Consider the following 15,518-nt stretch of genomic DNA (forward strand, 5'->3'; position numbering starts at 1 on the left):
TTTTCATAGTGCTGCACACCCCAAACCCAATGCTCGCTGGCACGGATGGCTCCTGCCTGGTCTTTCCAGCGAACAGCTGACAAAAGCCCTGTCTGAATGCATTTCCTCCTGTGCATTAGGCTACTCACTGCCAATATTCAGCAGGTATTTCATTGCCAGCCCTCCTTTATCTTATTTTAAATGGCTTCTCTGTACTAAATAACCAAATAAGTTCTGAAGTATTTTAATTAAGTAACAGTTGAGCTTAATATACTTTAATCAATGTATAGAACACACCAGTGCTTGTGTTTCCAACTTTCATTACACTATTTAATTGATCCCTCTGTGCAGGGCTTTTCTCTCCACGGCAAACCCTACTGGATCTGAAGGGGCAAAGGAACCAGTTAAGCACACTGATTAGACATCAGAATCATTTCAGTTTTGACATAATGAAGAAGAAACCAGGAATCTCTTAATACAAGGATGTTCCATTTAAATACAACTGAGCTAAGAGCATGACTCACATTAATTAATCATATCTCTGATAGAAAAAATGTATTTTAGAAGTGATCATTTTTAAGTTACATGATATAAAAATGCGCAGATTAACAACGAAAGTGTTAGTATTCTCACGCACACATTAGTAAAATGTATAAAACTACATGCAAGAAACACACTCTCTCTACTTTCTGAAAAACTGCTCTGTTAGCAACATGTCCTGGATACGGAAAGTTCCTTGACACACAGACGGTCTAGAACGATACCTTCCTAAACTTCTTCCTACCTAAAAGTGACCCTCACCGCGAAGTCCTTCCAAAGTGCTGAAGAGAAGGCACATAACAATCATACTTCTCTGGAGTGGATTAAGAGCCAAAAGGCAGACAAGGTTATTTGGGTAAAAAGGATATCTTTTATTAGACCAACTGAGTAGTTGAAACATTTGTTCTTTACAAGCATGCTTCTTCAAGCTTAGGGAGAGCCAAAAGGCTGTTTTTAACTGGTTTGAGCAAAGAAATGATAATATGCTGCAAAGACCTGCTCTCTGTAACATATTCTTTTGCCACGGCTCTTTTCATATCCTGCCCTGTATGGAAAACTGTTGGCCTTCCCATCTTCTAAGACCACGTTCTAATGGACTTCAACACAGTTTGGACCTTTAAGGAAGTTTCATTGTTTTAGCAGAAGCCTTCAGATAACCAGCACTGGATTTTTTTTAAACATGAATTTGGAAAAAAAAAAAAAGTTAACGTTATGCACTGCCTAGCCCTCTGGAGCATCCTGGAGGAGAAGGTAAGTAGGGACCTGCATGTACAGCAAGTTGGCATGAATTGCACAGGTTGTTTTAAATTGCTTTTACACTTCCAGTTCTCACAAACAAAAAACTCCAGTTCAGCTGACAGCTTCTTACTAGGCAGGCTATGTTTCTGTTCCTGTCTGTCTGGGGAAGGACAAACTGCCTTTCCTACCAGAATGAATGCAGATCTACTCTAATGAGTCTGAAATCTGGGCTGGAAGACATAAGGTGGAGCGTGCCAAAGGCAAAACAACACAAAGCCACATTCGAGTGTGAAACACAAAAATGTCAGTGTGCGCATGCACACACACATTTATCCTGTATGCATGCACATATACATATGCACACACATGTACATACATGTATATATCCACACAGACAAGCACATATCCTCATAATGACACCCACACACTTGTTTACTCACTAATTAACCGATTCAGCAGAAGGGCTCTGTCATTACTATGAATTAGTGAGTTTCCACTGCACAATGAAGCAAGAGAATTGCAGCAGGTTGAGGATCAAGAACGAATGAGAAATTAGTAGTGAGGTGACCATAACAGGAACAAGAAGATGAAATGCTAGCTTGTTTTTATAATTCAGCACTGGGAAGCGACCACATCTAGATATGCTCTCAGGCTTGTCTTTAGAGTGTAGATTACTAGAGAAAAAGGGTGGTGGGAAGGGCAAGCAGCAGTTTGGTAGGAAAGTGCACATACACAGAACAGCGAAGTGTCAGAGGGAAACTTATGAAGCCCTGGGAAGTGAGAGAGAAGACAGCAGACAGTTTCCATCTGGAGAAGAACAGAAATCTTTTAACTTCTCAGGCCTGGTCTACATGATAAATCTCTGCAGGTATATCTATGTCAGTTCGAGTGTGAAGAGATGCAGTTCCTGACCAACACTGCTCTGCTGGTGGACCCCTAGTTCTGGGGGCATGGCTCCATCCACACTGTTTTTACGAGGCTAGCTTCTTTCATTCATGGGGGGAAGGTTTTAACTCTGCTGGTATGAAGCACAGCTTTGTCAGTTCAGCTGCCAGCACAGCTATACCTGTAAGGCTCCCCGAGCGTACAGAGAACCTTGCTGCTCTCACGAGAAGCTTGTAGGCAACGTCATGTAGAGAATTCTCTAATGAGCATCTCCTGAAACAGAAGAGTCTGAATCATGGTGGGCCTTATCTGCACAGAGCACGCCACAGCAGAACCACATAAATGATTCATGATGGATTTTATAGAACTGTAAATCTATTAGCCATCTCCCTTGATTTTATTTACATTTCAGAGTGCATCCGATAGAAACAAATGCCAACAAATGTAAAATGAACTTGATTCATCCTAAAGTTCCGGAAGATAAAGTCATAACATCCCCTGTTTAGTTAAGTATTTGTGCTCTTCTTATCATAATGGTATCTAAACAACAAATGGTGAAATACAAATTATGCAAAATATGCTCGCTAAAATAAAATATTCAGAATTCAGATGAGAAACCTTCTATTCAGCTTGTGGGCAAAAAAATTAAATGAAAAAAATTGCACTGAGTTTTTAATACTGGATTTCTATTTTAGGCAATTCAGTATTAATTACAGTAGCGCTGCCTCTTTCGTAAGTTCTTTATCTACTTTCTCCGAGTCAAGCTATTTAATATTGGTGATTGTGGAAAACATTTGTTCATAATTATCCAGACATACACTGGAACAAGACTGAAACAAGAGCAGCATGCAAAAATGTATTTAAGGACTATCATCCCAAAATGCTGCTAAAAGCTATTAACCAGTACGTGTTAATTGCCACAGCATTCATATTAATTTTCACTTCAGGCCCGACATTGTGGAATATTTCCCCTGATACATTTTAAACAAAGTTTAATTTAAGGAACTGCTTCTATCAACACTTATGAAAATTAACAGCCAAGCAATTAGCACTCATGAATTATCCCTTCCCCCATGCGTTCTACAGCTTCATTGTTAAAACAGTTACTAAAGGAGAAATTGTTGGTTTTATTAAGTTACCACAATCGCATTCACAAAGAATCATGCGGCACAACCAAGTGGCACAACTCCCGAAGACAGCTTTTTTAGCATTTGTCAAGACAGAACAGATGCTCTACCTTTTGTGTTTTATTTTATTTATAATTTGGTTTTATTTCAATCCCTAGTAGCCAGGTAAACCTCTAGGAGCCAGCGAAGACAGAATACTTCCTTAAGTCCTTACAGCTAACTTGTGATTACAATCGAAGGAGCTGAAGTCCGCTGGGAAGAGTGCGGTGCTCTTCTTGGGTGAAGGGACGAAGTTTGCACTCCTGTGATTCCGGTTTATATTAGAAGCCGAGTAGTTTCTTTCTGTCTTTCTGGTCCCCACCCCCTCTCCCCCATTTTGCATGTGACATCCTGACTAGACTCACAGTTCCCTGTTGGCTGTTTTGAGCATTTTTAGCATCTGTTCCTCCTTTGATTTTCCTGGAGCACTTTTGCGCTTGATGACACGCTTTTGAGGACATAAGGTGTGCGCATATTTGCACCATTTAGGCAATAAGCATCTCTTAGAAATAAATTTGGCAGAAGTGGGTCTTGTTAACATTTCACTAACTACAGCTTCCCCAGCAAAGTTAGCAAGGATTTGTGAGCGCAATGGATGCAGGCTTACGTCACAGATAATAGCAACGAGCGTCAGGGAAAGGCTCTGCAGAGGTCACGCGTGCTGTTCCTAAGCCGAGCACAAAGCTGGCCACTAGGTCGTCAGACACTATCTGTGTCACTTGACAGTACCTTGTTGGCATTTTCCTGTTAGCATAGATGGTCACCCAACTGAGCAGCTCTGACACTAATCCACTACGCTAAATAAGTGTCCTTTGAGCCCAGTGTCTCAGAGACAGAATACCCTTCACAATTGTGCTTTCCACCAGCTCATGTGATGTGCATTTGTGATTTGAAAATAAACAGACTGCATTTCTATAAGCTTTCAATCAGGAAATACTGTGAGCTTGGTAATTGTTAATGAAGGCAGGCAATTGGCATCAGCCCCTTTTTATAGATGGGGACATGAAGGAACAGAAAGATTAAGGCCTTGGCCCTTGCTCCCATGGAACTGACTGAAGTTAAAGCACTTGTTCAAGAGCAAAAAACCTGTACGGCAGGAACCAGCTCTTCTGAATCCGAGTGCTGTGCTTAACCACAAGACCAGTCGTACCCTCTCATGTTGCTCACCTTGAACTTGGTAATGACTTGGAATCATACACAATTAATCACTTCTTTCTCCCACTGAACAGCTAGATAGGGAAAGGGGAACAACAAATACTTAAAATAAGATTAAAAGAAAACTCCTGGTGCAGGCAAATAAAAAATACCACTTCTGGAATAAGTTATATCTGCCTCTACTGTGCAAATTAGACTAAAGACATCCTGGCTGCAAATTTCTGATGCCTTCATAGAGCTCTCTATACAACTTACAAATGAACTGGATACAAAAGTCAAAGGCTTCTAGTGGTTCCAAATTCTCATCAGGTTATTAGGTTTTATTAAACTAAGGCCCTGCACCTGCATGACCAACACTGCAGATGCTTTCTAGCTGTTGGGGCGGAGGATTTAGTATACTTATTTTAAGAGGAAACCCAGAACTTCAGAAACTCCAACTGGAATGTAAATGCCATGTGTATTTTGGGTTTTGTGGTTTGTTTTTTTTAAGGACGGGGGAGATTCTAGGTCCCACAAAACTGCAAGCATTTTCTGTTTGGTTACATGACAAGAACTCCTAGTACCGCAGCATGCTGACCAGAGCGCTGCCAGTCTGGGTCTATTTTACAAGCTATATTTTCTAATTTATTTTTGATAATTCAATAAACTGATCAAAATCCAGGAAGCAATTAGAGCGCTTTAAAATGTTATAAGCATGTAGAAGTGGCTGGAAAAACAAACACTGAACTTGACAAGAAAACCTCTGCAAAAATGAGACATTTTAATAAAGTGGCCTGTTTAAAATCACAGAATTTAACACTTACCTATTTTAATCGATTATCTTAAAAAAATACATTAGTTAACCAACAGGAAAAAAACCTGAATAAAATGAATGCTATTTAAGTCCAATTAAATTATAAATGTCAATAAATGATTGTAGTAAAAGTATTCAGAAATGCAATTCCAGAGTTAGCACAAGTATACACACTAAGAGTGGACAGAGGATAATATGCTTTTATTTTCCACAGACCTTTTCCCAACAAACAGAAGATCTACATTAAAATGCTTTTAATTTTTTTTAAATCAAAGCCTTAGTTATAATCTTAGAGGATTTTAGAGCCATTCTAGTCTCTTGAGTAAATACATAATTAAGTAGGGTTTTTTTTAAACATGTTTAATTAGGCCCCAAGCCCCTCCTTGTCCTCCACCCCCCCACTTCTCCCCAATTATGTACCATTTTCCCAAGAGACATGAGTGGCTCTGTTAATTATGTAAATAAGGCATGCGCTATTCCCAGGAAAAGAATTATGAATATTTGTGGGAAAAATACTGCTCATTTCTTATCAGTTAAAAATATTATTGTAAACACCAAAGTCTTGTAACCCCTACAACATTTCATTGAAAACAGATACCTTTGGTGTAAGAACAACAAAAAATATAGGTGTTCCTAATGTAGAGCAGGTAAAGTAATTTACTGCTGAACTATATAATATTGGTGCTATGGCTCAGCCCGGATCTAGGTGGCTTTTTTAAATAGCCTGGAAGAAAGGAAAGCACTGACAAACTTACCCAAAGTAGCACAAACAATGCTGCGATAACTAATACAATCTGATTATGCATTCACAGAATGCTAATTTGATCATTTTGTAGTGTTATTTGAATAGGCACTTTAATTTCTAGGTTAAAAAAAAAAGGCTTGACTCAGATATAATTCTCTATTAATCACCAAGGTGTCATTGAATATCATATTGATGCATTTCACTAAGATGATAAAAAATGACTAACATGTACAGTATAATTTCCTTCAAATGCTAGCCATTTTCATTACGCACCTGCCAAATGCATCAGTATTAAATAGATGAAAATAAGATTTTAATTCTAATACATATTTAAAAAAAAAAAGAAAAGTAGCAGCAATTAGGATGGTAAAAAGGAGTTATTTTTCCATTTCCCAAATTTTCCAGAAAATCCCTGCACCTAACTCAAACCACGCTCAAGTTTTACAGGATTTCAACCTCTGAAAATTTAACCTAGAAAGACCCGACCCCCCTCCCCCTCCCCCCCAGAACATTATCTGCTATTCATAAACCTTTGAAAAATCAGAATCTAAACACACACCACCACCAAAATCGGAGCAGCAGACAGAGAAGGCCATCTTGCTACTGCTAGCATCAAAGCACTGGTATCACTTATTCATTATGCTAAAATAATGGTCACAAACAGCAACTTAGCACTAATTACTGCATGCTAATAAATGCAAGATAACAAGCAGAAATAGGCAGTTTGTGCTGCACAGACACCATGGTTTAAGAGCTGCAACTACCAATATTTAATAAAACGCCTTTCTAGACGCATGTAATCAAATTGCATATCTGATTTCCCATATTAAAAACACTTAACTGAATGTGAAAATCTCACACCAAAATGGTAATGAAGCTCAAACTTGACACTTCCACAGAAGCCCCCACAAATAAATCCAGCATAACAGAGAATGTATAAATTATATTAGTAACTGGTAATTGTTTCAAAACAACATGAAGCTTTTTTATGACCCCAATGTTAATATTTCAGTTTTCTAGGGTTTATGACAGAAAATGTACAGCCCAGGCTAGAATGGAGCATGTAACAGGAGATGGTTTATGAAGTACCTGCATTCAGATACCCAAGTTGACCACTCAATCTTGCTGCAAACCTCATCTATGTAAGCAGATTTTGGTAGGGAGCTGAGAGTGTTGGGGATAGGGCTAGTGAAAAATGTTTTTTAAGCCATATTGTTCTGCTGACTGTGCTCAGATGAGGGTGGTATGCAAAGTGAAGTGCAATGATTTGCATTTACATTTCTTACGTTATTGTATTTTTAGAGGCACACTAGGAGCACTCAGCTGGTCTAATAAAAGATATCACATCTACCCAAAGCACCTGGCCTGCCCACGAGCACTGAAAGCCTTTGATACCGTAATTGCCATTGTTTGTGGAGCTCTTCCTACCAAAATCTAAGAAATTGTTTACATTGTGGTCGCCAACACAAAGTAAGCACCCTCAGGGAAGGAATCAGAAAAGTTTAGCACAGTGGCACTAAACTTTATGGGGAGGGAAGAGAATTGATCTCTCCAAGGCAAATAGTCATAAAGGCTTTAGACTAGATTAGATCACATGGACCCTTGATACGGTCTAGTATGGTATTCCCTGTAGTTTGGTTGCTATACTGCTCAAGCTGTATATTTTCCATGTACAATTTCTTCTCAATTAGCACATATAAAAACTAGTACTACATACTACTGGAATGACAAAAGTCCGGGCTTAATTAATTAAGGGATGCACCAACTCTGGTGACAGTGTGGACTGCTAGACAGAAATCTTCAAATTGCCTCATTTTGATTAACTCATTTTCCCTCGCATCAATTCAGCATGTATTTCAGCAACAACTACAGCTAGACCCAATGACTGGAATTAGAGGCTAAATGCGTATCCTGCCAAAGCTCAACTGACGGTTCTGGGCAACTATCAAACCCACCAGCAATTATGGCCCCCAGCCAAACTCCAACACGTTGCCCAAACCACAGTGGCAGAAACACTAGGAGCCATCCAGGCCTGGGAGATTGCTCACAACACTCTTCCTTCACCAGTCCCATAACACAACACATACAAGCCACTCCTGCCTCCTCCTGCTTCCAGGCACCGAGGAGTGGGAAAAGTCCAGAGAAAGAAAGGACTACGAAAAGAGGCTGATGCTCTCCCTCTACACAGCACTGCAAATCCCCAGAAAACCTTGTACCACCAACTAGGGAATGCAGTACAGGTGGTAAAGGGAGGGAAGGATAGTCTAGTAGTTTCCTTGTTCTGCCAGCCCTTCTATGGAAGCTTGGACAAGGCACTTGGGCTTAGATCCACAAAAGGCCGTAGGCACCTAACACGGACAGCAGGTGAAATGATGCTTCAAGTCCTGGAGTGCAGCCCTTATAACCCGGTCTAACCTGTCAAGGACTTAATGCCCGTAGATGTACAAGTTCCACTTCTCTACAAGTCTAGAATTGCCTCCTTCTCGGCAGAGCGAGCAGCCCGACACCCACCTCTCACTGAATCCCAAGTGGGGATGTCAAAACAGGGGCTCCCCTGCACAGCTCCCCAGTCTAAGACATGTTCCACTGCATTTCAAATGGAGCATCAGCCCCCTGATCCATTTCTCACTTGGGCACCAAGCTCCAGGAACGGGGTGGGGTCCAAGCTGTGAGTTGTCATCTGGCTGACCACCCATCACTTCAGCATTCCCCACCAGTCACTGTCAGTGTGCTGGCCAATTAAAATCCCAGTGAAAGATGCCTAACTCTCCCCACTCACTGGAAAAGAGAGCTCAGTCATGTAACTCGGGGCTGTGATCTACACTCTGGGGCACCTAAAAGTTAGGTACAGCATTGCTCAGCCTTCTGGAAGCTCCAAATTCAGCCTTTAGTTTCTCTCTGCCTCATTTTCTCAGCTTAAAATGGGATAAAGTCCTTTCCTACCTCACAAAGGTGTTGTAAGGATAAATACAGGCATGACGGTGAGGCACTCACAGACTTCTGACGTGGGGCTAGACACGTTAGCTCAAACCAGGGTGTAATGCAACAGAATATCAGTACTCAGGCTCTCACCACCACCTGCCTAGGAGTGAGAGGTCTAAAAGCTGCACTAAGTATTTTACTTAAGCCACCATGTGTTGGAATGGGAATGCAAGTCTACAACATCATGTACAAAGGCACAGCATGCATATCATTCACTCGGTATTTTCATGCTTCTATTGCACCTGGGAACCATTGCAATTAAGACTAAAAGAAAGGAGTTTCTAGATAACCGGTCAAAGATAATTAACTATAGACCTGCTATGCTTTTTAATTAAAACCGAAACAAATATATTCATATCACACTTTCATAAGGGCAGAAGGAGTGAGCTAACCTTCAGGTCAGGAGACAGCTGAATGTCAGAGGGAAAAAAAATTATAAATCAATCAATCAATCAATCGCTGGTTCCCTTACCTTGCCATCAAATTTTGAGTACTCATTGAAAGGGTTGTTCAGCTGCAGTGGGCACTGCTCAAGTCGCACAGATAGTATAGACTGCTTCCCCAAACGTGGAGACTTGACTTTGAAATTCTTTTTTTCAAACAGTGAGCTCAGCTCCTCTGCTGCAGTTCAAAAAAGAGATAAAAACATCTGCATTACCACATGCAGAGAAACATTGTTTAGTGTAGGAAGATGATGAACTGGAGATGAATTAATAAAATGCAATATAATACTGAACAGCCTAGACCAGGTAGGTCAGGAGCCCACCATTCATCCTGCAATGGAGGCCCAATCACAATCAGGCCCAATGTCTAAGATTACGACACACGTGACAATAACAGTAATACAGATATCATGAATACTCAGAAATAGAACAGCTGAGGAAGATAGACAGGCTTGTGGTTCTGGGTTTAATCTAAACTTAATGGGGTTAATGAGGGGGAAAAAATAACTCTTGGAGCAGGCTGTCTCAGTATGGCCTATGAGTAGACTTCTTATACCTCCTCTGATCCAGCACAACAAATGTTATATACTTCCCCCAAGTAAGCACACTGCATCTGTAGGCCTTATTTGAAAAAAACAAGACTGGCAACCCCATTCTTGAGACAAGTATTTTGGGTCAGAAAGAAGTACTCTGACAAAAAGGTGATAAAAGCTACTGTGCAATTGTCAGACTTATGGAACCTAATAAAGGATGGTATATGACACGAGGATGCTGGATAGCCAGGGAGAGTTTAAACTCAAATTTATGAACAGAGACACTTTTTTTAAATAAAGGGAAGGTCCTTGTTACAGGGTCACTGCAAAATCAGGATGGATGAATATAGCTCAAAGCCTATAGCACTTTAGCCTACTGGTACCAACATGTCTGATTCTCTGGTAACCACGACTAAGTCTGGGCAAGTTTGCTAAACATCTGCTCAAGGAGCAAACCACCCCCAAACTCAATCAATCTCTCTCTGAGAATCAGCATCAATTCCCCTAAACTGATTGTGCTCTGTTCTGTATTCATACGTTTGGATTCTCTCACGTCCCAAAGATTTACATGCTACTCCTACAGAGAATTAAAACAGCTACTAAGGCAGATTGAACAGGGACTCAAAAACCATTGTTGCAGGCAGTCAGTTCATTTTTTAAATTGTGAAATTAAAACTTGTCAAACTCTAACTAGTAAAAAATTCAGTTTTATTTTTATCCAGCAGATTGCCTGAAAATTCAGACAGTTGGCAAGGGTGCTACACAGATGTATGTACCAAAAGATACCCAACTGGCCTGGGGGGATGGAGGTTAACCCAGAAAAGTGTGATTAAACTCTTTCCTTAACTGTGAAAACATATACCCTATTATGCATTCCATTTATATGGCAGGTTTGTTTTCAGTTGCTCTTGTTTAAAAAAAAAAAAAATTCTCATTTGCAATTATGTAGTATTGTGAGCCATTATTTCTTGTGCCTTTGGAAGGCACTTTGTACCCTGGAGTTCTGTAGAATGGTTTTATTGGTTCAAGTGCGAAAGCAAGTGGTTTATTTGCTAGTTTTGTTTCTTGGGAAATGTTTGAGATGTCTTTGTTTATTGTTTTCTTTGCTGGGACGTGCAGAAAGAGGAGCTCTGGTGTTCTGTGTTCATTACTGTAGCATCTGTTTTGCTTTGAATGTTGTATAGTTTTTGAGTCCAAACCACGTGTGACTCAGGACAGCTTCTTCCACAATGCTGTGAGTACAGCTGGCTAGGAAATGGTTTCCCATCCTGAAAAATTTTGAGATTTCAAAAAATTTTCCCATTTTCTATCAGAAGAATGAGCCCAACAGCCATTAATGGTTTTGTGCAAAACATGAGACGGAGCTAATTGCCCCAAAAGAGCCAAAAGGCCTAGCACTTAAAGCATTCACCTGGGATGTGGAAGACTCCTCTCTGTCTCCGTCTCTCCCCCTCCTTGTCTATATGTACCAAATAAAACAGTTTGGGAAAGAGACACCGAGAAACACAGCCACCCCAACCCTGGCTTAAGTCCTGATCCGAGTCAGGAAGAGCAGAGCCTTGAACCTAGGTGACAGCCCTAATCATCGGACTATTTGCTGTTGGTGAAACAGACATATTCCCCAAAAAGTCTCAATTGAGATGAACAGACATATTCAACCAATGTTTTACTGAAAAATTCCCAGCCAGGTTTGGCTCTAAGAAGGAAGAGGCCAAACCTAGTGGAAATGGCAGGGAACACCGCTTTTAACAGCCTTTGGTTTTAGAAAGGAAGGCAGAGAGCATGCCTTTACAGTGCACTGGGTTTTACTACACCGCATTCACTTTCTGCTCAAAGGAAATATTCATAATTAGCCTGCACCATATTATTATTTCTCTTTTTGTCTTCTATGGAATCTTTTAGCTATACATGTTATTTTCTACAGGTCCAAAGTGTCTCTAAGACTGTCTCAATGGACTGTAAAATTTACTGGTTATTTATCCTGCTTTTTGCCTACTTCATTGCATATTTCAGTTTCATCAATATCTTATTGATAAATTCATCTGAACAACAAATTAAACACCTTCTTAGGCTGTCTTGGAAAGCTTCTCCAAGTTCACTGCTAGCCTTCCTTTTGGTAGGTGAAACCCACCCGGGTCTCATTACAAAGCCCTCGTGGATAGACGGCCAACATTTTAAAACACACATGTATACACACGCGTGTAAACACATCAGTGCATCCCATTACTTTTCATACCATATTTTAATCTCCTTCTCAAGACTCCCCATTCAAAAACAAAACCAGAAAACTCCTGGTTGCAATTTACAGAACCACAAAATATTCAAGAAAAATAATCTGTAACAGAGTTCTTGCAGCAATACAAACAACATGTGTGTGGAAACTAGGCATTTGTATGCATACGTGGCAAAAAAAGCTGATCAGCAACTTAACAAACAAAAAACACATTAACAAACAAGCAAACAAACCCCCCCAGTATCTATACACTAAATATTTACCTGCTTTTATTACTACTTTGAAATGTATGGCCAAACAACTGTTTTAGTGTCAAGTCTTGTTATTATTCTGCCCTGAGGATTTGAGTTGGGCATAGCAAGTTTAACTGTTTTAGAGAACAATTTCATGCTGTTCCCCAAGTAGATATCTCTAACATGAATGTTGCTGCAACACGCCAGTGCCGCTGTGAGAGAACTGAGGCACGGGGAGGGAAGCAAATCTCTGGCACAATGGGAACAAAGTCTAGAGCTCTAGTTAACTCAGACATTAATGTCTACCTTCACACTGCTGTGTACAGGCTCTCCTTAAACACCCGCTCATCAGCTTCCCCCTACACGTCTCTACTTTCCCCTAGTCTACCATTACTCGAGGACTATGTATATGTGCAGCCACAGGCCTATTCTCACAAAAACGCACTTGCAGAGCTATCTTGTGGACTCTGTCCCATGCAGATGATGAGCCGTGATGGCGATCCTCCCTGTCCTTCCTTCCCTACTCGCTTCCAAGCCATCCCCACATCTGCCTGTCCTTCCCAAGACACAAGCAATTAGAGGATGGGATGGAGGAAGCCCCCGCTGGAATCCCAAGGAGCATCCCAATGAAGCTGGGGCTTGTACTTTGTTATGCTCTTGCTATGTAAAGATCCTATCTAGTCATATACCAGAAAAGAGAGGTTTGGACGTCTTTACCTATGGGGCACGTACACTCTGGAGCAGACTGGGAATTCCACCTGCTTCCAATTATCTCTTGCAAAGGCAATGATCTGTTGGTGTCTCAAGCCAGGTTTCAAGGTATACATGCTATATACCAATTAGCCCAATTTTTTTCACAAGTGCCAGTGACAGTATGTTATCACTGTCAGTCTTACTAGTATATTAAAAATGGTAGGTCCTCTCTGGAAAAGAACCATTGGGCCATCTAGCCATGTGACAGGTTCAAATTTGATAGACTCAGCAATTCAAAAGAATTCAAAATCATGCAGGTTTTAAAAGCAGCCTATTTTAGAAACAGCTCATTACAACAAGCTGTTTGAGAAAGAAACAGAGTTCAGGAGAGAAAGTTAATTTTGTCTTTCAAAAGAGCTGCTTCACAATCTGTTTCTGATCAGTTCATATTCCATGACCATGGGATAAGGAAAATGCATGGAGGTGAAGTATGTCACCCAGAGCCAAAAGCTGCGAATGGGGAGCGAAATATAAGAGGGGCAATAACAGAAAATATATATCTATGCCCTACTTGAATATTTCTTTTCTTGGTGCAACAGGGTCCACAGATCCATGATATCTCTGCTCTATGCGGGCTCAGAGGTAGACCAAATCTGGAACCAGTATCAGATAAGGAAGGGCCACATCAGAGAAACCACCAGCTGAGATGGCTCCATAGCCTGGGGACTCTCTAACCAGTCTTTACTTGTACAAAATGTAACATTAACACTAAATAGAACAATTCTCCTGAAGAGCAAGGCCTTCAGTGAATAATGTACATGGGGTACCAGCCAATGATCCAGTCAGTATCTTCTCCCAACTGACAGCCCATTCAGGGAGGTTTGATCTGTAGAGCCCAAGAAAGGACATTTGCAGGTAAGTCACAAATAAATATTTCTACTCCATCTGTCCATGATTTCCAGAGCAAATGTTCACTAAAGGAGGGGAGTATTCATTATTATGTACCAAGACAGAAGAAGATGACATCAAGAGATACTAGGATAGACCAGTAAGTAGCACCTATCTCCTGACGACCTTAGATGATAAATGGATTTGCAATTCATAGAATTCAGAAGAGGTATGAGGAAACAGGTGGTTACTTCACAGATTTCTCTGAATGAGGAATATAATCTTTCTGCCCCTGAACTGCCACACCTCTGACGGCGTCAGCTTTGGTTTTTAAAAGACAGAATTTTGCTTTTAGATCTGTATGCTTCTGAGACAGCGACCTGGAAACAGATCATTCTGAACCCTTCTTTCCCTTTGACACGAGCTGGTAAAGTAGAAACACAACATTTTTCTTTTGAAACTGAGCTATGTGATGAATACATACTGTGCAGATTTCTCTTAGGGATGCGACAAAGTTGGAAGGACAATTTCTCGAGCTCTATGGAGTCTGGAGTTAATCTTTGCTCAGTTCTGCATCCCACTTCATTTTCATGTAAAGTGCGCTCCCCAAGTTTCAGACACCTAGACTCTGTCTACCCTGGGAGGTCTCTGTCATGGTAACTATGCTGGATGCCGATACCAACAGAGATGGGCATGAGTCATTTTACCTTGGATTTGTATCTGCTCAGACTCAGCGACCTGATGGGAGCAACCTCTGCCAGAGGTATAATAAGAGGAAGCTCGGTACCTGCCTCATGTGAGCACGGGCTCAATAACAATGCCCACCCAGGAGACCACCGATCCCAGAAGATACAGGGAGCAGCTCACAAATGGGTCCTTTCCTGGACAGACTGACTTCCCTCATCAAGTATTTCAGTTTCAAAAAAAAGGCATGGGTGACAGTGCCTGCCTTTACTCCACTGCAAGGGCTCTACTGAAAGTGTTAACTAACCCTTGCCCCCACTCAGCACAAAATTAACTGCATGGTTACCTTTTCCCAAGGGGCATAAGGAGTGATACATACCTACAAGGCTTCTAAAGCACCTGCAGAGCTCCCACAAACACTCTCTCCTCTATGATTGTAGTTTAAAATGTCTCTCACTATTTGCGTCTCCAGCTCTGACTTGCAATGCTTGCCTCCCTTCCTACAGAGGTGAGCTCCCTTTGCGGGCACGTACATATCCATGGGTAAAGGGAAGGAAGCACACTCCAGACCCACCTTTTCTGCACTGATTTGCTGTCACCTGTGAGAGCGAGAAGGGGCATCTGACACTCACATTTACTCCCAGACTTCATGCCAAGAACTTATACTGAGAAACTTATCCTCACAGAGTTCAGTCAGCTCTCATTTTGTGCCCATTGGACTGACTCCTAGAGAAATTCCCTGAATCAGTTTTAGTAAGATGAAGGAGATAGTGAGACACTTTTTTCCCCCCTAGTGCTTACTGTTGAGGCAACTATTGGGGCCCAAAT

The 15,518-nt window shown here is 41.0% G+C and overlaps 1 protein-coding gene across 7 annotated transcripts in view; it reads right to left on the bottom strand.

Moving 5' to 3' along the window:
• MAPKAP1 (MAPK associated protein 1) overlaps positions 1-15,518 on the bottom strand; it is a 138,020-nt gene that overhangs the window by 94,015 nt on the left and 28,487 nt on the right. For all 7 annotated transcript variants that reach the window (XM_019495313.2, XM_019495312.2, XM_059715755.1 and 4 more), the window contains one exon: positions 9,456-9,604. In XM_019495313.2, the coding sequence (XP_019350858.1) occupies positions 9,456-9,604 (149 nt within the window). The remainder of the gene's footprint in view (positions 1-9,455; positions 9,605-15,518) is intronic.

Source organism: Alligator mississippiensis, chromosome 12 (genome assembly GCF_030867095.1).
Source record: "Alligator mississippiensis isolate rAllMis1 chromosome 12, rAllMis1, whole genome shotgun sequence".
Classification (NCBI taxonomy): domain Eukaryota; kingdom Metazoa; phylum Chordata; order Crocodylia; family Alligatoridae; genus Alligator; species Alligator mississippiensis.